The sequence below is a fragment of the Lycorma delicatula genome, chromosome 6 (genome assembly GCF_047948215.1).
Source record: "Lycorma delicatula isolate Av1 chromosome 6, ASM4794821v1, whole genome shotgun sequence".
Taxonomy (NCBI): domain Eukaryota; kingdom Metazoa; phylum Arthropoda; class Insecta; order Hemiptera; family Fulgoridae; genus Lycorma; species Lycorma delicatula.
In genome coordinates this window covers 23,618,308-23,644,679 of record NC_134460.1, presented here as the reverse complement: position 1 = coordinate 23,644,679, position 26,372 = coordinate 23,618,308, and the positions used below count along the sequence as shown (strand labels likewise).

General features: G+C 31.7%; 1 protein-coding gene across 6 annotated transcripts in view; it reads left to right on the top strand.

Annotated features, from left to right (window-relative positions):
* Bap55 (Brahma associated protein 55kD) overlaps positions 1 to 24,664 on the top strand; it is a 71,944-nt gene extending 47,280 nt beyond the window's left edge. For 5 of the 6 annotated variants that reach the window (XM_075369388.1, XM_075369390.1, XM_075369392.1 and 2 more), the window contains exons 2-5: positions 8,630 to 8,696; positions 10,302 to 11,907; positions 16,576 to 16,749; positions 23,297 to 24,662. In XM_075369388.1, coding sequence (XP_075225503.1) covers positions 10,336 to 11,907; positions 16,576 to 16,749; positions 23,297 to 23,509 — 1,959 coding nt within the window. In that variant the 5' untranslated portion in view covers positions 8,630 to 8,696; positions 10,302 to 10,335 and the 3' untranslated portion in view covers positions 23,510 to 24,662. Of the gene's footprint in view, positions 1 to 8,629; positions 8,697 to 10,301; positions 11,908 to 16,575; positions 16,750 to 23,296 lie in introns of all 6 variants that reach the window. The other variant, XM_075369393.1, reaches the window with a different exon arrangement.
* Positions 24,665 to 26,372: the final 1,708 nt, after the last annotated feature.

Genomic DNA, 26,372 nt, shown 5'->3' with positions numbered 1-26,372 from the left:
GGAATAACACGAAGATACAAGACCTTTTCAAAGACTTACAATAACTGGCAGTAGCGTCAGGGGCCTGTAAGACGAACTAACAGTGGGTTCCTTGTCGCCTACTTTTAACAATCCCTTTCTTCCAAGATACAAGGAAGCACTCGCCAAACAATAATTTATTAAACATCCGTGTGTGTGATAGTTCTCAAATTACTTTGGGGAATCGAATATTCAGCAGCATCAATGAAAACTGAAGAAAGCGTCTCCAGACTCCGATCAAAAACACGAAGTCTGGTCGACAAGAAATCATCAAACCTCCTCCAGTCCGCATGCCTGTGCATAAAACGACCCTGCTGAACCGGAACGTTACATCGGTAACGTTCACTCAAGCTATCAACAATCTCATAAATAATCAATCGGTAGTCACTTGAGCAATCATCAGTTACCACCTTCCAATCTCTAACATTGGCAGGAATATAAACCTACCAATGGTGACATCGATGTTCGTTCCACCAAACTGAGGTCCATCTACCATACCAGCGTTGATGGGCGACTCTCAAGGTATATTAAATACCTGTAAATCAAGCTAGGCTAAAAAGCTCTCAAACAATTCACCGCGTTCATCGGTGAATCCGCTATACCACAACAGTGACTTAGCTTTAACATCCGCTCCAATAAGGATTGGACTAAGATCTGAGAATTTTATTCCAGACCACAAGATGACGATCAGCAGGATCCCTGTACTGAAAATACGAATTTGTAACAGATATATGCAAGTTCTGAATATCTACACGAACACATGATGATTATCTGAGAGCTGCCGCAAGAAGACCCAATCTATCTCCTTTCTGCACACAACATCGGACACACTAGCAGAATCACAGTAGAATAGTTTCCAATAATGAGAAAAACTTGGCAGATTACCAGATCCAAGATGTGGATGATGAAGAAGAATAACATCCAAACCCTACGAAGAGCAACCGCACCTAGCTCTGCCTGTACTTAAGCACCCTGTGCATTTAACTGACTGAATTTAACCATGTGACGCCAAAGAATTCATATACATGTCTACAGCCCTCCTATAAAAAGCACAATCCTTACTACTCACAGAGTGCTTAGAGTCTTTATCTGCGCGCTTACAGTTTGCACAACTAGCATCCTCTAACTTTTTGAAACGCTCATTACGCTTGTGTTCCTCCTCTCCACAATGCGTGCACACTGCCGCCAGTTGCTTACAGAACTTCACTTTATGTCCAGACTGGCAGCATTTAAAGCATCACTGGACATCTAAATAATCCTTGTCCTTGCAAGAAGAGAAGTCTACAAACAGCCTACTTTCAGCAACAAAGCGTTTCCAGAGTTCAGGGCTTACCTCGAACACCCCGTGGTAGCGCTCGGCCTCTCACCTACCCGTTTTAAACAGTAATCGACAGTTGGACTTAAAGTCCGTTTCTATCATCTGAGTATTTTGTTCACGTATTAGGTCATCAATTCATTCTCAGATAAACGCCTGTCTATGTCATAAACGATGACACTAGGGCGCCTCCTCCGTTTGGGGTCGACTTTCATGTCGGTTTTCCCGACAAGGGAGTCTGAAAAGACTTTGTCTGCTTATCTTCTGCTACGACGACTAACCTCTTTTCTCAAAAGAGAAACCCTGAAATTCGTCCTTCATCTTCTTGCTTGACTGACCAGAAACCTCCTTTTTTAAATTTATGAAAACTACTTTCGGTTGCATTCGGTTCAAACTGGCCTCCCACTTTTTTCGCAATACCTCAGCATAAGACTTACGCTGCTGTATAACAACGGGAACTGAAACCTTTTCCTTTACTATAACCTATCTCACTTCAGCAGGCCTTGCAGCTAAGGCCTTACACCACTCAACTATATCCACAAAAAAGGATTTAAAATCACTTAACTCAGAGGAAACCAGTTCTTGTGAATCCAATATTCCACTATTAGAACGTCGAAAAATTGCATGAGCGTATGATACCATTCATTAAATTCATGCTGAAGTGGAGCAAAACTCTCTTGAAACCTTATGAAGAACCAGTAACCAAATGAACCTTACAAAATTTAACAATAAATTCACCTGCTCGAGTCGAAACACCAGACACTCCGGTCGTCGGTTCTTCTTTTCCTCAGACGAATCATCAATTCGTACCTCAGTTAATACCTCACCGACAGGAATGAGTTGTTTGCCCCGCCTGGATCTACCCCTTTTCTCTTTTCCTGACAAGATAAATAAGCAACTAAATAACGTAGTAGTTTACAACAAAAAACAAAAACCCAATCACAGCAAAGGTTAACAATAAAACGAGCCAATCAGGACAAGACAATAAGCCGACGCGAAAATTCTGCGACCAATCACAATGCAACAAAATGGCATCCATTACTACGGTAAACAAACTATTTTCTTAATTAACAAAGCTATTAGAAATTATAATAATTTCCACAAATTACGTAAAAAATATATAAGCAACTAAATAACGTAGTAGTTTACAACAAAAAACAAACACCCAATCACAGCAATCGTTAACAGTAAAACGAGCCAATCAGGACAAGACAATATGCTGACGCGAAAATTCAGCGACCAATCACAATGCAACAAAATGGCGTCCGTTACGACGGTAACCAAACTATTTTCTGAATTAACCAAGCTATTAGAAATTAATATAATTTCCAATTAACCACAAATAAACAACATAATTAAACAGTTAACAAAACATAACATCGATAAAAACCCACCAAAAGTGGAATTCAATCAAGAATAACCACCTGATAACTTATGGCCCAGATAGCTTAGACTACCCAAGCTAAAATAAATAAAAATAATTATACTAAAATGAACCCCTAGTTATTAACAAAAGAGCTGTTGTTTTCTCCCCTTTTTTGTGTAGCGGATTGATGAGGGCTATCGATCAGTGTTATGGTAGTTCTTAGGTGCTGATAAACAATTTTGCTGATCTTCCTGCATGTTTCCAGATCTCTTCAAAAGTTTGACGTTCTCCCGCTGCTTTGTAATTCTTCATCTTACCCAGTGCGTGGTACACTTCTTTTATTGTGGCAGGTTTGATGTTTTTGGGCTGTTGGTGTTGAAGTTTAGGAGTTCTGTCGGTTCTTTGTAATTTGGGAGTTTGTTGAAATATTTAGCTAGGATTTCCGCATTGTCTTTATTTTATGGGCCAGTTCACCGTTTTCATTCTTTATTAGTAGGTTTGGGGGGGCTCATATTTTCAGAGCTGATTTTTGAAGGTTTTGTATAGTCTCATGACTGTGTTTTATTATTAATTCTTCTTCTATTGACTTCATTGTGTCTTTATGGTGTTTCTTTTTATTCTCCTTAGAATTTGGTTGGTTTCCTTTTTGTTTTACTAGATTTTGGAAAGATGTTTCTGATTTTTGGGGTTGGTGAAATAACCATGTTTGATGTTTTTCTCCACTGTTTCGTCACATTCACTGTTTCACCATTGATATTTTTTATGGGATTTTATTGGGCCTAATTCTTTTGCAGTTTGTTGACTTCTGTTGTTGTAAGGTTGTTGACTAGATCTTCGAGTTTATCCAAGATTATTTTTTTGGTTGTGTTTTGGTAATTTTCATTCCTGATTAGTTTGGTAGGGTCCATTTTTCTTTTAATTTTACAGGCTTAGTTTTGTTGCTTTGCTTGGGAGTAAGTTTAATTTTAATTTTGATTATACAGTGTATACCACTCGTATATAGTGGTAAAGCCCGTGTCTGCTTCTTAGAGGACTTTTACATTGTAAATCTTGTGGTGGTGTTTGTCGATGAAGACATGGTCTAGTTGCCATTCTCCTTTAGTGTAGTCGGGGTGTTTCCGGTTTTTCGTTTTCTCTTGAGATAAATGACTTTCGAGATTAGGTTGTGGTTTCTGCAGAAATCAATGACTCTCTGTCCGTTTTTATTTGTTTTCTTTTGGGCGGGACATTTTCCGAGGATGTCGCGATATCTTCGTTCTCTGTCTAGTTAAGCATTGAAGTCTCCAACTGTTTAACATGGTTTTGGGGGATGTTATTTCACGGGGGTTAGGTCGAGTAGATCCCACAACTTTTTTTTGATTCTTTACGATCTTTTGAAGAGTTATTTTTATTATTAGTGGGTACGTGGTCATATATTATAGTTTAGATTTTATTAGATGTTTTTAAGGTGAGTGTCTTGTGGGCTTGCGACTTGAATTCTTGTATGGAGTTTATTATTTTGAGGCTGATAGAAAGCCTGTTCCAAACTGTGGGACATTTTTCATTACTCTCTTCCCAGGTATACCTTTGTAGATCCTATATCCTTCAGATTCTATGGCATCCTGGTCGATGTTTCTTATTTCCTGCAGACCCATGATGAGAATTTTGTGTTGGTCCATTAGGCCAGTTATTATTTTTAGTTACCAGTCTGCATGAATGAGTTTACATTACGTGTGGAAATGTAGGTAATTTGCTTTGGTTTGATTTTGGACTTGTATTTTTCTTGTTCATGTGTGTAGTGTTGGGGCATTCCAATGCTTCTGATCTATACCCACCGGGTTGGTCTAGTGGTGAACGCATTCTCCCTAATCAGCTCAGTTGGAAGTCGAGATTTCCAGCATTCAAGTCCTAGTAAAGTCAGTTATTTTAACACGGATTTGATACTAGATTGTGGATACCGGTGTTCTTTGGTGATTGGGTTTCAATTAACCACACATCTTAGGAATGGTTGAACTGAGACTGTACAAAACTACACTTCATTTACACTCATAAATATCATACTCATTCATCCTCTGAAGTATTATCTGAATGGTAATTACAGGAGGCTAAACAGGAAAAAGAAAGAAGAAAAGTGTACGAGATGATGAGGACATGAAAACCTTTCATGGTTGACTGTCAAGAGGTCACCTGTGGTGGGACTAGATCCCGAGTTACAACTCGAGATGTGATCTAGTGAGGTGTGATTTGATGATAAATGAAGTTTTAAAGTTTGTTTAGATTCAGTTCACCGGACAAATTTCTGCTATTTGTTCTGAACATATCCAGGTGTACCTAGTGGAAATCTGACTTTTGTTAAAATTGTTACTTTGGATAAAAGTTACAAAGTCTGTTCCTAAACATTACACTCGTTCTTGGGGATATTATATATTTTTGAAAAATCTACATAATGTCGCTAAGAAAAACAAAATAATATTAATTAATAATTCGTCGGTTTATCCTTTATTTTTAGCAACAGAAAATTTAAAAAGTGTAACTGTTAAAAAAAACCTAAAAGAATATATTTACTTTCATATATTATAAAAGTGTATATTCATCTGTTTTGTTTTATTTTGATCATCACTTCCATTGTGTAACATGATCTTGTGTTAAAATAAACAGGCAGTTTTAGAAGGCTCTTCTATTGACTTACCATAGTATCTACTTATGTTTATCTCTCATTCTAGTTATGAAGTATCAGTTAAGTCTATAAAGCCTATAAATTGTGCGTGTGCGTGCATGTTCAAAAAAGACCCAACTTATGTATTAAAAACTTTATTAACATATTTAAAAATTTATTTACTCTTGTTTATTTCAAAGTAGTCCCTGTTACTAGCAGTACACCCCTCCAACCATTTCTTCCATGTTTGGAACACGTTTCTGAGAATGCTGAGCACCTATTGTATTTTTCTGTCATTTGTGATTTGAAAATCATGTTCTTTCAAGTTTACCTTCAATGTGCCCTGTTGCCAAGCCAAGATTAAAGTGGGTGAAGCACAATGGTGGTCTCGTGTTTTGCCAGGTAATAACAGGTAAGAAGTACCTGATGTATTTTCATGGTGCAACATTCAACTTTGGCTTAGGCTTCTCTTGCGTACAGCATACCTTTTACAGCATTATTGTAAAACCTGTATTTAGAATCCTTTTTTCCTGTCTGATTATGCTGATAGAATTCATAATTTCTGTTATAAAAAATCATCATTACTTCATGTGTGATGTGCTATTTTTGATTGGAGCAACTCTTTGCAATGATGTAAGTCATGGTTTCCATATTGTAGTCATAAACCCAAATCTGTTTCCTGTTATAATAAGTTTTCATTGCCATTGGCATGGTCAAGAAGGTCTTGGACTGATATAAATTCATTATGTATTTTCATGAACATTGGTCAGCAACAAATGTGCAATGAATTTTGGAATGATGCAGTGCTTGCATTTTTCAATTAAAATTGCGTGGCCAGTCCTATCCAAATGTCCACTTCTTCAACAACCTCTCTGACAGTTAATCAACGAGCTTCATGAACTGCATATGTGTAATCATTGTTTGTTGGCATGGAAGGTCATTCAGGAATCTTCATCATTTAGTTTTCTGCCTCCTTTTAAGTGTTTAAGTAATCATGTATTAATTACAACTAATGACTTTTAATTGTTAAAAAGCAAAGAAAAAGATATTCAGTAAGGCTAATGACAAATTACCTTTTAATGATAATTTTATATCTAATTCTGATTGGAAATCAAAGGAAACTTAACAGTTGTTATATCTAAACTTGATACCATAAATAAAAAAGAATTATTAAGGCTTAAAGAAAAATATTAAATAATTGATTCAACTAAGTTAGCAAATAAATTTAATAAAAATTTATTTTATCTATATTTTTATAAAACTTAATAAATTGAGGGATTTTTTATAAATCAACTAACAATTGAGTAATAAAAATAAATGAAAAAAAAATTGACTTTATACAAAAGTTTCATACATACTTATATTAGTTCTCAACATAATCCCAGCCCATATTCGAGCACTTGTATCGTAATACCAGCTTTCTTATTTCTTCTTCAAAGAACGGCGCCCACCAATGTATCCATCCATTTATTGACTCCATCATTGATTTTGAAGGATTAAGTAGCCAGCCAATTATTCAATTTTATAAAAAGGTAAAAATCAGACCGTACCAAATCAATTTTGTAAGAGGATAGTAAAAAATTTGTCACTTGCATTTGTTTAGTACATCCTTAGTACTAGAAGCAGTGAGAGACTATGTATTTCCATTAAAAAAAATGATCACCTTAATTAGCATCCCTCCTGGTTTTTTTCTTATTACGATCATAAGCTTTGTCAACATTTCACAATAAACACCTCTAGTTATTGTCGAACCAGACTTCATAAATTCTACCAACAAAATTTCTTCACGGCTCCAAAACACAGTAACAATCATTTTTTTGTTTGAAATTTTTGGAGATGTTTGGTAAGAGTGTGTAACCTCTGTTTAGAATGTTCTTCTATCTCAATATTAATTAATAACCAAATCTATATCTAATATCTAGCAAAAGTAATGACAAAAATTCTATTTTTTTATTCTGGTATTGCTGAAGAAAAGTCAATATTGCTCTAATTCTTTTTATTTAATGGACATTTGTAGTTGTTTTCACTACCCAATATGGACAGTACTTAGAAAACATAATCTATCTGTAACAATTCCATAAAGAATTGACCTTGAAATTTGAGAAAAAATTTCACTTAGTAATTGTGAAGAGACGTTTATCATGGCATTTTCAATTTAAAAAAAAAATTCACACTTACAATGGAATTTTGCCCTCCTCCATCCTTATCTTGTATAGTAGTTCAACCCTCCCTGAATATTCCTATACCATTCTCTCACAGAACCATCTCTTATTACATTAACATTTACCATAAACTAAGCACATTCGACGATGGATCTCGGCTGCATATGTTCCTTTTGCTTGTAAAACACGTAAGACACTAAGTACCTCCTACAACTGACAGAAGTCCAAAAATCTCCTCCATGTTCCACTACTCAAATGATAACCATTTCGGTAATGAAGTAGTGAATGATATTTAAGTGATATTTCAGCCTTTTTTTAGCCTCCTAGACCACTGTATTGAAGCAATATGGTCCCTCCTAGACCATATTGCTTCAAAGGATGAGATGAAAGGGCAACTTTGTAGCGTGAGAAAAATGCCATGCTTGACTGGGATTCAAACTCAGGGTCTACAGATGAAAGACCTAGATGCTACTACTCATACCACAGAGGCCGGCTTAGCTGATGTGTCTATTGTTATGTGCTCTAAGGAAACCAGTTTGTTTGTAATGCTTGACTGGAGGGAGGTTAATTTATAAATAGCCCTCATAAAAACAAAAATATCATAAAACCTAAAAAACTTATTATTATTACTGTTTTTATCATTTTTGAAGATTAGTAATTATGGAAATGTTAAGTTACAGAAAAGGATGTCTTCAGTCACAACTTTGCCAGTTTCAGTGAGTAAAATAGTTAATCAAAATTGCTAAACTAGTTTTTTTATCAACCTCTTGAGACTTTTTTGACCTTTGTTCTCAGAATTATCTGGCAAGTGTGACTGACTGAACCTATAAATCTAATTATAATTTCTTCTCTAAAAGCACTAAACAGGGATCTTAGCCAGTTAAAGCTTCTGCTGACCTTATTGTTTCTAATTTTACAAATAATATTTAATGTATTTTGAGGAAGTATGTTTTCAGATGTCCTTACATATGTAGGCATTATCTCCATATTTAAAAATTGTGCCCTAATTAATAAAAAAAAAAAAATCTTTTCCAGTGTTACTTAACCTATAATCTGTAAAGTTTATAAAAAGAAGTTGCTAAATATTTAGAACTATCAAATACATATTTTATGTAAAGAATGTCTTGTTTCAGGTGGTGATTTATAACTAGCCTCATTAAATTGCAACATAATATCTTTTTGAATGGGTTAAAATTAGTGGTCAGTATATTTAATACCATACTTTATTTTTAATATCACTTATACTAGTGTAATATATTTAAATATTTTACTTTTAATAGGCTGAGTAATTATAATTATGCTTTGAAAATATTATTTTCAAATAAAAATTATTTACACTCTTTACAATGAAGGTATTTTATAATGGAGTAAAGTCAAGACTCCATTTAGGTTATAGATTATAATAGAGTTGTCTTTACCCCCTTTTATAATCTATGTAAATGATCTTACTTTAGTTATTTAAATTGAACTGATATATGATGATGGCATTAAGGTTAATTAAATGTAATTCAGTTGAAGATAATTATTAGTTAGTTACTACTAGCTAAATCAGTTGTAGATAATTTTAACTATTGGTTTTCATCAAAAAGGCATCCAGATAGATAATTCGTGTTAGTGCTATTTGATTGCAACGTGTTTAAGTGTTAGTAGCGATTGTTGAAATATGCAATTTTCGGGATTAACGATACAACATAAAATTTTACTTGAAACTAGGGAAATACTTTCACGGAAACTTTTGAAACAAGCTTATGAAGATGATGCTCTGGATCGTATGCAATGTTACGAATGGTATTCACAATTTAAAAGTGGTTGTTAATCAAAGATGTCCCTCAACCAGGAAGGCCTTCGACTTCAACTAATGACACCCACGTTCAGAAAATCGACGATCTGGTGCGTGCAAATCCCCAATCGACTGTCAGAGAACTTGCAGAAGAGGATAGCACCTCAATTGGAACATGCCATGACATTTTGACAGAAAAATTGATTATGAATCGAGTTCAGCATAGTTTGTCCCTCGTTTGATGATTGAACTACAGAAGGAATAGAGAATGGACTTTTGTCGGCAACTTCTTGAACAAGCCTATGTATGGATCATCCATGCAAAGGATCATTACAAAAATTGCTACTGACACTTAAAACACGTTACACTAAATAACAATAACACATTAACTAAACTAGATATCAACACTGCAAGAACATGTGGTTACAGAGGAGGTAATGTTGTCAACGGCACGTCACTAAATATCTACATTGGCGCGTAATTAAAAATGTTCGGTTATTTTCTGAACAGACTACGTATGCTATTATTTCAGGAAAAATAATAGATTAAAAATTGTCCTCAGTACTTCAATTGAATCCATAGCTGTACCTGTGTCTTTGTTTTTTAACAAATAATTTGAATTTGAAAATTGCGTACTCAAAAAATCGTGAATTAGATTGTCTGAACTGTGCCCTCCTTTCCTTATTAACCACAAGTTCCACTTGTAATGATACTTCAAGTGAAACTGTTTTATTTTTGAGATTTACGCATTTAGAACAGCATTTAGGAAGGAAGTTTCAGTTAAAAAGATTAAAGCAAATAAATGTTACAATTTTTATAGGAAACATCTTTTTTGAATTATGATCACATTTGCTGTTTCAGTAGTAAAATTTATTACAAAAAACACCTTATAATTTAGAAATTGTGAATAATAATAGAATAATAAGTTGCACTCTTAGGTAGTATTTTTAACAAAATAACATTGTTTAAATATTTCTAGAGTAAGGAAACACAACTCAACATTTATATATATTTATCTTTTGCAGGTTTTTTAAAATTTTTGTGATGTAATTAAATTATATGAATGTTGGTGAACACATTTTTAAAAACAAATCCATAAACAGTTTTACTATTGTAAACAAGATGTCATCTTCATTACCACAACAAGAGAAAATTTTCACTGCTGATATGTCTGCAGATATTTTTCAGCCTCATGCTCAAATCGACTACTCTTTAGAAGGATGGGCCACTGCCAATAATGGATTGGTGATATTAAAAGGTTATAGAATTCTTATGTGCCGTGATTACCAAACATTAAAACATGTCAGAATTATGTCTGGTGGTTGGGCAGGCAGTGAACCTCTGTATACTGGTTTTGTTGGTCCTGGAATGTTAACTGCCATTGTTCTAGGAGACAAATTCTGTTCACCTCCATACCCCAGTATTTTAGCTGCAATTAGAGAGTTAGGGGTTGGAAATCCTTATGGTATTTTGTTGATTGTACCAAATCATCCATTTACAAAAATAAATTTTATTTTAGCTGTGGAATGTGCTTTACGAGAAAAACTTCCTGTTAAAATAATTTTTGTTGCTGATGATAGTTCTGGTTTAGTTGATAATCAACATGGCCGTACAGGTTTATGTGGTGTAACAATGGTGTGGAAAGTTGCTGGTGCTATGGCTGAGCGAAATTGTTGTCTGGAGGAAATTTATAATTTTTGTTTTGATATCAGTAGTACACATTTATCTACTATAACTTGTAATATTGTAAAAGTAAAAAATGAAGTACTTGACAAAAAATTTGACGATAGTTGCTCTTCAAAGCTTTCTGCCGGTCATGATTTGGTCTCATCTGACATTAGCCATGAATCATCGATAAGAACGATTGAAATTAAAGGTGATGTGGTGGATCGTAAAGAAAAAGGTGGAATTCACTCATTTCAGTCTCTTGAAGATTTAGCTGCTACTTTAATTGGTTACACCATTAATGGAACTTATTCACCCCACTCTGTAATATTAGGACCAGATTCTAATATTGCATTATTACTAAATAATTATGGGTCTATGGAAAATTCAGAAATATATGCATTAGTTAGTGAATTGCGTTATAAATTAAAGCATCAAGGAATAAAAATCTGTAGAATATATATCGGTACAGTTTCAACAGGTCAGATTTTAGATGGTTTTTCAGTTACTGTTATGAAGGTAAATGAAAAAATTATTCAATATTTGGATTATCCAACTGCAGTACCTGCTTGGCCAAAAATTTTTCACAGCGATTGTAATAAACCTGAGAGTTTACCTATTCATGTTCAAGGCAGGTTTCATTATGATAAAATGGAGGTAAAAGAACTTGGCCCTATTTTATCAAAGTCAGATACAGAAAAAATTTTCAAAGTAATGGAGTATGTTTCTTTGGCGTTAATGTCTTGCGAAGGACAAATAAATAGAGTGGGAGCTAACTTCAATATGAGCCGTTTTGGGACGCATATGAAGAATGCTGCAGAAAATATTAACAGAATGCTTTATGAAAATAGATTAAAAATTCATTGTCCTTATGCACTATTGCAACAGTTGAGTTTAATATCTAGCCTTAATATTGCCAACATATGTGGCACTTATTATGCACTATTTTTTGATGCTGCTTCACAGGTTTGTAAAAATTGCATATTATTCATTAAAAATTATCTTCTTAATTATTAAGTTTTAAATTCAGGTTTTGTCATTAAACATCCTTCACAATTATTTATATCATAAAAATGGGTGTATTTTGTATATGTGTCATGAAAACTAAGCACACCTTCAATATGAATCCACTGTTTGTTCTGTGGTATGATACTACAGTGGGAATGATCAATTGTAGGAGGTAGTAGGCAAAGATCATGAATGTTGTCTTGTAGTATATAGTCATGATGAAATAAGGCTTATGTTTTATACAATTTACCAGAACAGTGGTGTTAGTAGTTGCAGTGCATTGGCTAAGATCTTTCTCATCATCTATCTTTTGTGAAAACACATTAGACTTATTTGTTTGTTTAATTTTTAATCTTGTTAATCAACAAGCATGCTAGTTTAAAAAGTAACTTTCTTAAGCATAGGAATACTGATAAATCTGTGACTGAGGAAAACCATATTGGAGAAAAATACATGATGAAAACATGTATTGGTTACTTTATTTTGTTTGCCTTATAAAAGAAAATTCAGTTTATCGACTCACTCTTTAGCTTCCTCTCGTAACTATGTATTGCAATACTTTCTTCACCTTCCAATTGTAGTATTCTTTATCATTCCAAAATTCCACCTGTTACATTTTCCCAATGCCTCTTTCCTGCAAACTTTTTTAAAACACATTTTTACAGTTCCTCTCAATACTAGCCCAGTCAACTTGATCTCCTGCTTTGCAATAATGCTATTGCAATTTTTTCTGAGTGAAAAAAAACCCCTGAATTTTCAATATTTTTGTCATATTTCATATTTTTATCATAAATCACATGCACTATGTAGTCTTGGGTTTGCCATATATGAAAAAAAATCAAAATTGGATATTTAATGAATAGCATAAAAGTAGTTAGATTATTTTTATTACCGTCATGCACAACATTTATTTAAGAAAAACACTGGCCTCTTAAAAACTTTGAATCCAATTTTTGAGACTTATCACTGATAAGATGTGTGGCTTGTGAATTCAGTTTTATCTGTTTTTCTTTTCACTGTCTATTATCTTACAATTTTCTCTAAGATACTACTTCAGAGGATGATGTACATATATGAACACAGATAAAATGTAGTCTTGTACAGTTTCAGGTCAACCATTCTTGAGATGTGTGGTTAATTGAAACCCAACCACCAAAGAATACCAGTGTCCATGATCTGGTATTCAAGATACTAATATTTGAATACTAGTAACTGTATTTACTAGGATTTGAACCTTAGAACTCTCAACTACAAAATCAGCTGCTTTGCAATGACGAGTTCACCACTAGACCAACCCGTTGGGTATCAAGATGTGTTACAAATAGATATCATTATCAAGGCCAGATGGGATTAATATATGACCAGAAACTACTACTGGGTTTTTGAATGAAAAAATTCTAGAGCGCAAAAAAGAAGTTAATTAATTATTCATTCAAACGGACTCCAAATGCTAAGAAACTACTGGTTCACTGGATTATAATTTATTATATACACTTGTAATTCATACTTTTGAAATTGTATTAAACACAAACACACTTTGTGGTCTTGTAAATTATAATAGTGTGATTTATGTAGTACCATTATGATCCGAAAATTCTGTTAAGCCATAATAAGAAATCTAAGGAAAATAGAGGAAAATTGGATTGATTTACAGATTCAGTTTTTAAAAGCTAGGAAAGGTTACTTGATTTCATTTCCTTAAAATAAACATGTGTTTTTTAATTTTTAAATTAGTGATTAAAGTTCAAATTTGGTGATAAATAATTACCCTAGAGTGTTCAAAAATTAACAACATCCTTTACGCATGACCAACTTGTTGAACAGCATATGTCTGTTAATATTTTTTTTTTTTTTTTCATTGATAATGATTAGCAATCAAAATCACTACCTCTGTGTAGTTTTAAGTAAGTTTCTGTAAATTTTTTTTTTTTTTAATGTACTCTTGTCTTCTAATTTATTTCAGCTATTGCTTATCATAGTTTTTTTCCAAATGTGTACATTGCAATTTGTTCAACTTCTGAACAGTAATGAAGCCCCCACAGCTCAATGAGATGAGGATATGTGTAACATGTAAATGAGTTGTAGTCTGGTACAGGCTCAGGCTGGCCATTCCTGAGATGTGTGGTTAATTGAATCCCATATAAAACCAATTAACTTTTATTAGGATTCGAATCTCAAAATCTAGACTTAGAAAATCACCTATTAAACAACTGATTTGCAACAATGAGTTAACCACTAGACCAGCCTAGTGGCTGGTTCTTTATTAAAGTTTGATGTTTATCATGTTTTTCTGGAAGGAAAGGTAGCAAAGATTTTGTCTTATTTATTTAGTTTTTACCTTTATTCTCTTACCATAATTTCTCAGAATCCTTTCCACATATTTACTGGATTGGAAAATATAAATTGAAAGTAGAAGTAAGTAGGTTCTGGTCATGCTTATCGAAATAACAGAAGACAAGACACATTTTTTTCTAGAGATAGGTAACATTAAATTAGATGAGCAACTATTGAATTATGATTTGAAAAAAGATGATGTTAGAGGAAAGAATCAATTTTACAAGAATTTTATTTATTTATTTTTTTTGTAAAATTGTGCAATTGTATACTTAGTAATTACTACTAAGTAATTTTTTGAGCAGTTTTTGTACCCTTGTCATTAAACTGTTTTTCTTCTTGCTTCACTTTCAAAACCTTATTGAGATGTTAATGAAATTTTTTCCTTAAATTGCTTCCAAGAGTCCTTTATTACATCTTGTTCCTTCCTATTATCAAATTATTCTTGTAGTACTATAAGCCTATTCTGTATTTGTAATTCAACTAACTTTCTACATTATTATTCAATAATTTCACTACTAATGTAATATTAGCTGCTGTATCAAATTCTCTCTTATCTTTTGTATTACTTAAAAATGTATGATCACTGCCTATTTCTGTCTTCCCTTTACATTGTATCTATTAGTACTTGATCAAATCAGACTAACTGATGGATCTCGTTAATCCAAAAATTGGATCAATTAAATCCAAGTATTAAAAGATCCAAATCTTTTAATAACAAGCTTATTTTAATTCTGATCATTGCTATCTGTTGTTGCAAGCTTCATATTATTCTGAAAAAATAGATTTGACCCAATGATTTGTAAAAGATATTGTTTTCCTCATCTTTTATCTCGATAAAGGATATTCACAGACAAGTTAGATATTACAAGATCTTCCTATTACCTTTACATATTATAGTACCATATTTTTTCCTAAGAGTATTGTAATTGTTTTATTTTGTGAGAAATAAAATCATTTTTCAACATTAGTAGTAAACAATAATTATTAGAAATGAAGATCGCTCACAAAAATAGGTTATAAAATATAAAGTTGCATGCTAATTCTCATTTAGGGGAAGTTTAAGAAAATGGTTAAAAATGATTCAATTCATAAATATTGCGTAGTTTTGAAACCCTGTTCAGTGATAAATAGAATTGACAATAATCGGTTTAGTCAAAGATAAAATGTTGCTTTCTCAATTCTTTTATCTATATGTGGAAGTTAATTTGTTTTCTGGTTCTTGCTCATATTAATAATCAAATCCATTAGATCTAAGTAAAATTATAATATTAGAAATTATATCTCATATAAATATTACATCTTATAAATGTACATATCATCTGTTGTTACATTCACCCTTACTGAATTCACTTGCGTAATGTAAAATTGAAAATGGTATTATGTTTTTGTAAAGCATGAACCTTCATTTATTTATAACTTCTTCCTTTTCTAAAATCTTAATAATCTATTAACATTATAAATCTTTTTTCCCTCTTAATATTTTTCTTATTCTCCTGCAAATCCAAAACATAATATACAAAAGATATTACAATTCCTGCAAAATTTATGTTCTAACCCAGGTGCTTTCTGTTTATATGCCTCCTATTCTGTCTGCCCATGAAATAGATTAAATCTGCAGAATAGCATATTTTCTAAAACTGGAAATGAAGGGTAAAATTAGTTTATTAACCTATGAAAGAATTTTTTTGCAAAATCAAACATGCAATTTGACTCTATTACCTGACTTTTGACTTTCAATCTGTTTCACACCAGTCTGACTGAGATCCAATTTCAATTTGTATAAGATTTAAAACTCAGTTTTCCTTGATATATTCTGGAAAGGGACACAAAAATATAAGTTTTTAATGTTTTATCAAATTAGAATTTAGTGCTTTTTTAAGAAAATCAATATTCCCATAAAGTCAAGACCTCATAATTACTTTGATTAAATTGTATCTTTTTAAAGAATCTTTTGATTGGTATGTTATTACTTATGGTCACTAATTGGTATTATTAAGATACTGTCCTGATTTATGCGTCAGCTGGTCTCAGCTGCTTCATATCTGTTAAGAGTGTGTTAGTTTTTCATATATAATTTAATTTTTTTATCTTTTTTGGTAAAATATATGTGAAATCCAAACCCAAGGTTTTTATAAATAAAAACAAAGTAATTGTTAATTGTGATTAACAGTAATCACAAGAATGTCAACCTTTATCTCAATATCCTTACTAAAAAATAAATCATATATTTAGGATTGATTTTCTAAATACATACTAGTCATTACATATAAAGCTGTATTTCATTTTTAGACATTTCTGCGTTATTTTCATCAGTCAGAACTGACTGAAAAAATGTGGACTGATGCTTTAGAGAGTGGTATTGAGGCAATAGAATTTTATGGAAAAATTAAAAGGTATAATAGAACCTTGTTAGATGCATTGTATCCTGTATTGGAAGCATTGAAGAAATCTCCAGAGAATTATGTAAGATTAAATATGTATTTATATATATATATATATATTTACATGTAATTCCTGAAAGGAGAATGATATTATAAAAGACAGTACAGCATATGCTGTCTTTTATAACAACATTCTCCCTCATTATTTCACTATTTTGGTTATTTAATTACTTCTGAAGTAATATTTTTTTAGCTATTGTTATTATCTTAAGTGCATGTACTGTAAGTAGGTTTCACCATGATTCATATGACTTAACAGTATGTTATAATTATTTTAATACCAGGTAGAATATGAAGGTTGTCAAAAAAAGTTATATTTAACTGCAGATAATAAAGCTTGATGAGAATAGTGTGCTGTAGTTACATTCCACATTATGATTTTTTTCAACATCATGGAACTAAATTGGAAAACAAGAGTACACTTGTGTGTGTGTGTGTGTATATATATGTGTGTGTGTGTGTGTGTGTGTGTGTGTGTGTGTGTGTGTGTGTGTGTGTGTGTGTGTGTGTGTGTGTGTGTGTGTGTGTGTGTGTGTGTGTGTGTGTGTGTGTGTGTGTGTGTGTGTGTGTGCGCGCGTGTATACATATTTTATTTTGTGTTATATATATATATCATATGATTTTTGTGGTTTGTATTGATAAAGTCCTACATCTTGGACAAAACGTCGAGGTTTTCTGCTTTTGCTTTTGTTATTTTGTTTGTTTGGTTGTTGACCTAATGAATTACATTAGAAAATTTTCTATTAATTTGGATGATTTTCTATCTTATTTAGTTTATATATATATATATATGTATATATATATATATATATGTAAATACTCAATGAATCATTGAGAAGTGTAAATACACTTGAATCACTGTCATTACTATGATAGTGCTAAACTACTGTAAGTTGAGTATTTAGAGTTCATAATGATTATAATCCAGTTCACTGTAGTAGAGATTGATGATACAGATATGATGTATAAAGTCATTTATCATTATTGGTAAGATTAATATTATTATTAATCAAACCTTGTGTTATTGCAATTTTTTTTTTTTTAATTGGAGAGAGAGTTTTAAAAGTTAAATGGCATACAAATACTTTGCATGCGTGTCAAACCTTATGAAGTGTAGATTTTCTTCAAAAGCTCAAGGGATTAAATACGAGGTCTGTAAATAAAGTAATGAGACTGGTTCAGGAAAACTTTTTATTTACAATCCAATTATACATGGACTCTATCACTTTCGAAATAGTTCCCTTGGGAGGCCACGAAATGCTTCAAACGGTTTTCCCGCTTTCATAGCAGTATTGGAACTCAGAAACTGGAAGAATATCCTTCAGATGGTCGGTTACATTGTTTTTTTTTTGTTTTCTATTGTTCCAAAATGATGTCCTTTGAGGTGTTTAGTTGGGAACAGGAAAAATTCACAGGGACTCAAGACAGGTGAATAAGGTGGTTGAGAAACTACAGGAATGTTTTTCTTTGCCAAAAAAATCATTAATTGAGAATGTAGTGTGACAAGGTGTATTGTCATGATGCAGCATCCAGTTGTCTTTGATGGCTGGTCTCACGCAGGCAACTCTTTTCCACAGTCTTTCAAGAATTTCTTGGTAAACATACTGATTTACAGTATGTCCTGAAGGCAATGACTCCTTATGGACAATGCCATTATTATTGAAGAAAAAATTAGCATGGTTTTGATTTGATTCATGACAGTGAATCTTGTCACACTGTACTCTCAGTTAATGAGTTTTTGGCAAAGAAAAACATTCCTGTAGTTTCTCAACCACCTTATTCACCTGACTTGAGTCCCTGTGACTTTTTCCTGTTCCCAACTTTAAAAACCAACTCAAAGGACACCAATTTTAGACAGTGAAAACAAAAAAAATGTAACTGACCATCTGAAGGATATTCTTCTGGTTTCTGAGTTCCAACCCTGCTATGAAAAGTAGGAAAACCATATAAGAAGTTTTACCGAACCAGTCTCATTACTTTATTTACAGACCTTGTATGTAATCAATCATAAATAATTATCACAATTCAAAATTTCAGTATGTTACTCTCTGAAAAATTATTGAACTCATTTATGAAATAATGTGGAAGTTCAAAACAGCTTGTTTGAAAACCATAAAAGACAAAATTAATTCTTGGGCATCTCTAATTAACAGAGATATATACCTGACTGGTTGAATAGTACTACAACAAAGAAATATAAAATGCATGAAAAATGTGAAAAGCTATTCAGGAAGAACTGTCTGCTTAGATTATAGATAAATGTTTTATTTGTATAAAAATGTATATATTTACACATAATATATACCAGAAAATTTTTGTTTCTATATACTGAAATTTTAGTATCCTTTTTTAAGAAAATTCATCCTTTAAGATGTGAACGTAGGAGTTCTGCATGTTTTTTCGACAAATACAAGTCATGAATTAGGTCACTCTGTTATACTTGTGTGATGAGGTGAGGTTCAATATTTAATTCTTCTGGAATGTAATTAATATCTATTAATTACATTAAGTTGAAGATTCATTAGTTGAGCTTTCTGGGGAATCAGAAATTCCTTTCCAAGAAGTTGGAGTGATCGGAATCTGTAAATCAACATCATGAAGTAATGATTTCATAGCTGAATGAACATTTGGGTATGCAATACTGGTTTTATTGTTTGAATGGAAACCAGTAATATTTGTTAAGAAAAAATAGCAGTCTTTATAATGGTTAGTTAATGGGCTGTTGCCAAATCATAGGTACACCAAAAGGCAAATGCTCTTTTTTCCCTTTAACCATCAAGTTGGTTTAATATAGCACATGCTACATGTGGAGCCCAGGATTTATCTTTGCCTCCCAAGAGACAGTCAAAATAATGTTTGTAAGAAGTTTTCAGCAGATTGATACTGGTTTTTGTTCAGTTTTTGTGGTGAATTTTCCACAAACGTAAGAAAAAATATTTGGAGAATTTTTACAAGCCTGATTTTTATTCATTATAAAATTCAGAATGTTTTAATGAATGAAAATAAACTGAAATATTACAGAAATACTTACTTAATTATAAAAATAATTAACACACATTTGATTAAAGTACAGATATCTCAGACACATCTCAATTTGTGATATTTACTCACAGTGTGGATAATTCATTACAAGTGACAGAAGAAATGTTAAATCTTTTAAATTTAAAAGACAGAACTAAAGGAGAAGATGTTTTCCAGGTGATTATAAAATGTTTAGCTTACATTTTAAGGCTCTTTCCAGATTAACAACAGATGGAGCATCTGTTTTGTAAGGTAATAATAAGGGAGCTCTGAAATTACTTATATAAGCTAGATTGCAGGCATTAAAACCAGGCATATTTTTATTATTCACTCTTTGATAAATTAACAAAATTTATGGGCTCGAAAATTATCCATGAATCACATTATGAACGTACACAGTGTGTAGTTATAAAGATAGTAAATTACGTTCGTTCACATGCTCTTCAGCATCGGCAGTTCAAAGAATTCCTTAGAAAATTATATACTGAATGTGGTGATATCATATTTTTATCAATGTTAGATGGCTAAGTTGTGGAAAATGTTTAAAAAGATTTTTTTATTTATGGGAGGAAATAGATATGTTTATGAACGAGAAACAAGAATCTGTTCCTGAATTAAGTGATGATGATTGGCTGTTAGACCTATGTTTTTTAGTGGATATAACAGAAAAATTTAATCAGCTAAATAAGGAGTTGCAAGGGCAGATAATTTAATAATCGATACTTCTAATTTCATCAAAGCTTAAAATATTCCTCAACATTTTCCACTGTTAAATAACTTCCCAAAAAAGCCAACCTAAGAATTTCTCTAAATGTGCTAATGAATAAAGAAACTTATAACTGCATTTGATTGTCGTTTCTCAGAATTAGCATAATGTGATAAAATGTTTGAAATATTTTCATGCCCATTTCATGTTGATGAAATCAACAGTGTTCCTGTAAATATGCAAATGGAGTTAATTGAGTTACAGTGCAACAATGAAATGAAACAAATTTTTGCATCCACATCAAAAATTAATTTTTACAATACTTATATTACATCTGAGAGATACTCCAACTTAAGATATTTTGCACGAGTTGTAATGCTTTTGGCTCCACATGTGTTTGTGAAACATATTTTTTGAAGATGAAATTTACAAAGAGTTCATTAACTGATGCCAATTTAGAAAACCAGCTAAGATGTGTAACTTGAACATAAATATAGGTTCACAAACATTAAGTGAAAGAAAGGATAAACAGATATCTCATTAATTAAGACTGGAGAGTTAATTATATTGAATCATAGTATAACAACAAACTTTTATTCATTTTCTATTTGTATTACATTTAAAAAAAATCATGTTTACCTAAAGTGCTGCCTGCTGTAACATAACATGTCATCAAAGTGGCGGGTTAAACCACAGGCCTGGACTGGCCAGGCCTGTTTTATAACATCAAATATGCCATTGATGGCAATGACAAATAGGGTACCACTAAGAAGAGATGCCTGCGATACCACATTTTCAAGCTCATGTTGGTTTGACTGTGACTACCTGACACATTAACTTGAAAAGTTTTGTCTTTGAGAAAGCTGAAAGTGAATTTGGGCAAGTTTCCTCTAAATTTCCATTCATGCAGTCGGCTGAGAGTGTTGAATCTACAAGTTTTATCAAAAGCTTTCTCTAAATCGAAGAACAGAGCAAGCATGTGCTTCCTTTGGACAAAATAATTTTGAATGGTGTTTTACAGATATACCAAATGATCAGTGGTTGGATTATGTCTACGATACCCACATTGGTGTACTTGTGAGAGATTGTGTTTTTTAAGACACCATGTGAGCCAGTAGTTGACCATTTTTTTCACTAATTTTGTTAAACAGCATATTAAAGACACGGGGTGGCAGTTTTCCATTTTCAGGGGATCTTTGCTAGATTTAAAGAGAGGGATGACAACAGCCTCTTTCCAAACCTTGGGATAATTTTCCTGTGTCCAAATGTCATTATACATATTTAGTAATCTTGTCAGTACTGTGTTTGGTAGTCAATGCAGTATATTGTAAGGAATATTATCTAATGATGTTGCCATGTCTTTAGCACCTGGATGCTAGATTGCAGTTCACTCATCATGAATGGTGAGTTGTAGGCATAATCTGAGTTTGTGTTGAAATTAAGATCATATTCTCCTCTTGTCATTTCAAAAGAAAAGCTTCTGGCTAGCTGGTGGTTTACTACATGAGCATACTGTGTGGCCATAGCATTAGAAATTTCTTCTGTTGCAGATTAATTCCCCTTTGTGCTCTATACATGTTAGGGGGATTGAATACTGATTTACCTGCAATTGTTCAGATTTTCCTCCATACATCCATGACTGGGATGGATTTTTGTATTGCTAATATGTATTTCTCGCAGCTAGACCATTTCGCATCTAATATCTTTCTTCTAGCGGCAACTCAAAAACGCTTGAAAGTAACATCATCAATCTTCATTATTATTATTGTTGTTATTATTCTGCTTTATTATTGAAGTTATAGTTATTGAAGTTGTTGCAGTGCTTAACAAATTTTGTGTCTAAATTTACATTTTTCATTTGTTCAAAATGATGGTTATTCAATAATTAATTGAGCTAACTAATGACATAATGACAGTAGTAGTAAGCAGTATAGCACCCTTTCTATTAGTATAGGAGTATTAAGTAAAAAATATTTGCAATATTAAAGATCCATTTTAGATTTTTATACACGATTAAGTTTTTTAATGGGGTGTAAGTGTAATTTTTTTACATAATATTTTGTTGACATGATATTTCTTTTGTCAGGATGGGCACCCATTGATTTGGATTCACAATTGTGCAAGTACATACTGTGAATTGGCTGCAGAACTTGCTAGATGCAGCAGCAATGTTTGTAACAAGTCATTATAATTAATGAAGTTATGAAGATTATTTATTGAAAATTAATTTCTATAACTTTTTTTATTCATTAAATTCTTTAAGTGCTTTCTTAGAGTTCTCTGTTTTATCAGATTATACATATATATTTATTTATTAAAACTAAAGCTACGTTTTATTTCCATGATCGAGATAATCTGTCATGGAAATAAAATTAATTATTCTGCTGCTATTATAATTTGTTGGTGGGCAATGAAACTACTGCTCTGAGAGCTTATTTGAATATATTTATAAACATAGATTTTTGAATAATTTAAGTTAAATAAAGATAACAAATAAGCAGTAACTGATAATTAATTTTTGATAAAAAAATTAATTATCTATTTTGCTGCTAGGATTTAATCTGCTGAGATACTTATTAATGTTATGACACAATTTTTACTGAATCTTCCATTGCGATGATGATATTTATAGAACGTTTTGACATACAATTTTAAAATATATCTCATTTTTCTGCCAGATTGTATTTTTTTTTTAATTTTTGTTTAGCTGGATTTTGCTACTAGTTGCTTCATGTAAGCTGCATTTTAATTGACCTGGAATACTTATATAACTATAATTCATATGTGTAGTTTTATAGTCAGAATGTTGAAACTTTATAAACATTGTGTGTTGTCTGTCTAGACTGATGTCGCAGAAGCTGCTGAATTTCAAAACTGGGAAGTAACAGATACAAAATTTCAACAACAGAACTTGTTACCAGATCCAGGTGCTCATACTGTTGCTATTTGGGTTAGAGCTGTAGTTGAAGCTTTAAAAACCCCTTATTCTCAGGCCAGCATTGCTGGTAGTAGTTCATTTTGTTCTGGCATTGATGATTTTATGTACTACCCTTGATTAAGTTTGGCGCATTTTACATATAAATTACTATTTTTATTAAACTTAATATTGTGGTGCAGTTTCATTTGTATTTTCATAATCACTTTACATACTTAAAAAACAAATTCTTATTTTGTACTTAGTCAGTAATATATTTTACCATTTTAGTTTCTAAAAATCTAATTGCTATTTTATAGCAGTAAAGTCAGTTCATTATTTTTTTTAATTTATTACTCATGCATTGTATGTAATGTAATTTGGTGTTTAAAACTTTCCAGTGAATTTATTGTATGAATAAAATTTTAATGAAAGTACGTCAGTTTTATGAATAATTTTGAATAACTTTGAAAATCAATTCATACAAATAGAACATATATAAATACATTATAACTATGACAGATAAATTTGACACAAAATATAATAAATCAAGATCAAAGTACATTGCAACAATTGTGAAATTTTAAACACACTAAACATGACAAAACCAAGATGTTAAATTAACAAACATAATATAGATAAAATATATTGTTTAACTACATACTAAAAACGCTTTTTAAGATAGATGACATTAATGTAGTACCACCACTAACTGAGCTGAAGTAGGAACTGATAATTATTACATGAGGTCTTTGGAAGACTAATTTCGTTGAAGTTTGAAAATTAATCGTCAAGTTATTTTTAGTATTTTTAAAGCTATAAAGTTTAGACAGTGTTTTAAGATATAAAGTTTTTCCTTCATTTAATTCTCTTTGGATTGAAATACAGTCAACCGTTAAAATGGAATGAAATAAAATATTTACTTTAAAAAAAATTGTACTTTTCTTTTAGGAAAAACTATTATTTATTTTATTAGGAAAACATTTAATCAAATAATCTTCATGGTGGAGTATTAGTGTCTCGGCCTTTCATCTGGAGGTCCTGGGTTCAAATTCTGTTTAGAGATGTCATTTTTTATACAAATGTTCATTTCATATTCCCAGTCACAAGCTTGGAGTCTATATGTTAAATCAAAATTCTTGAAACGTATTTATAATCAGTGAAATGATAAAATTCAAATTAAGAGATTTTAAGGTGATTTCAAAAAATGTGATGTGGACACTGTGCGACTTCCTTGTATGCCTGTTAAATTACATATATTTTTTTACAATCGGAAGTTAATAATTATTAATAAATCAATGTATTTAAATTTTTAAAAAAGAAGTAAATGAAGTCATTGGATATGAACCGATGTTCCTTCCCCTTTTCCTTTTCCCAAATATTTCATTAATTAAAATTTTATTGGGATATAACTCTGGAACTAATGAAAATAAGTACCACTTATGATACATCGTTGAAAATCCTTCAATCAGGATTAATTACTGCAATTGAGAAAAAGTTCAAAATCCAAATGTTTTGAATTTTGGGCTTATTTTGGACACTTTTAGTCCAGTTGATTGCAATCAAAAGGGAGGGGAGGTGCACAACTAGATGTACAACAGTCCTAAATCCAAAATTTCAACATTCTCATGTAACTAAAAAACTATTAGCAAGATACGTACATACAGATGTCATGCTGAAACTAGTCAAAATGAATTCAGGGATGGTAAAATGGATACTTCGGCTGAAATCTGAAATTTTTTGCTAGTAAAATACTTCCTTGTACTTCATACAAGGACGTAAAAACAAAATAAATAAGATAAGGCATTTATATTTCTGTAAGTAGTAAGTCACAATTCCTGTTTAAACCGATTTCTAACATCACTCATGAATTACTATATGTCTTATATTTTCTTTTATCTTAGAGTAAAATTATTACAGAATACTCTTTTGTTCTAAATAGATGTTAAAAACTAAGAAGAAAATTTGACTCATAAAACAATGACCATTAAAACAATAGTAGAAATATTAGCAAAATAAAAGGTTTTCATTGAATACCTCCTCATCTCTTTATTATAAAGATTGATTAAAGGAGCCTCAAATTGAAGAGTAAACATCAAATACAGATTTAAAATGGAGTGAAGAAAGTAAGCATATGCACTTAGAAATATTGGGAAGAAAGGAAAAACAAAACACATCAATAGAAGAAATTGTAACTGCAAGCTTATGCAAAAATGTATGAGACTAGAATAAATTAAAAAAGACTTTCATTGCAATTAAGTAGGATTAATGGTTACAAAAAATGGCTCTTGCATCGCAAAAATGGATGAATTGTAGATGTGGACAAAATTATTTATGATGGTTTAAAAATAAACATGTTTATTATAATAATGAATTGTGATATTTCATCCAATCATACGCAAACTACTGTGTTTTCATTGCTACAATATAAGAAACTCTGTTATTTGTAAAGTAAAAAGGAAGTAACTGGGAGAAATAGGAAACTAAAGAAATATTGAAATTGGAGCACCATAAAAATTTGGGGTTTACTTAGGAAAATTAAAATAAATGTTGGGTTTAATGAATGATAGGATTATACCGTTTAGGTAAAAAATTTATGTTGATTTGCAAGTAGTGTACTGTTTAGTATAATGCTAGGGCTGGAACAATCCCATGAACCGGTACATGAATGAAGATACTTGATATGTAAGGTAACGGATATTTAATGACACTGTTCACTAAACTATAAGACATAATAAATACAAATTTATTTTTATGATACACTGGCGGAGTTGAGCCATGTTATTTACAACAAATACTAATCACGACAACTTGCGGAGCCGAGGATGTTGTCCTGACAAGTGCTAAACACGACTGGATAAATGACTCTAGGATAAGTTTCATTTTTACAAGCAGACACTCAACCTTTTGTAAAGGAAACAATAGCCCTTAAGCACTATCTCAGTCAGCTTAAGAACAATTTAGGAAAGATGGAATGGTAAATTAAGTTCAGATACTTTATTGC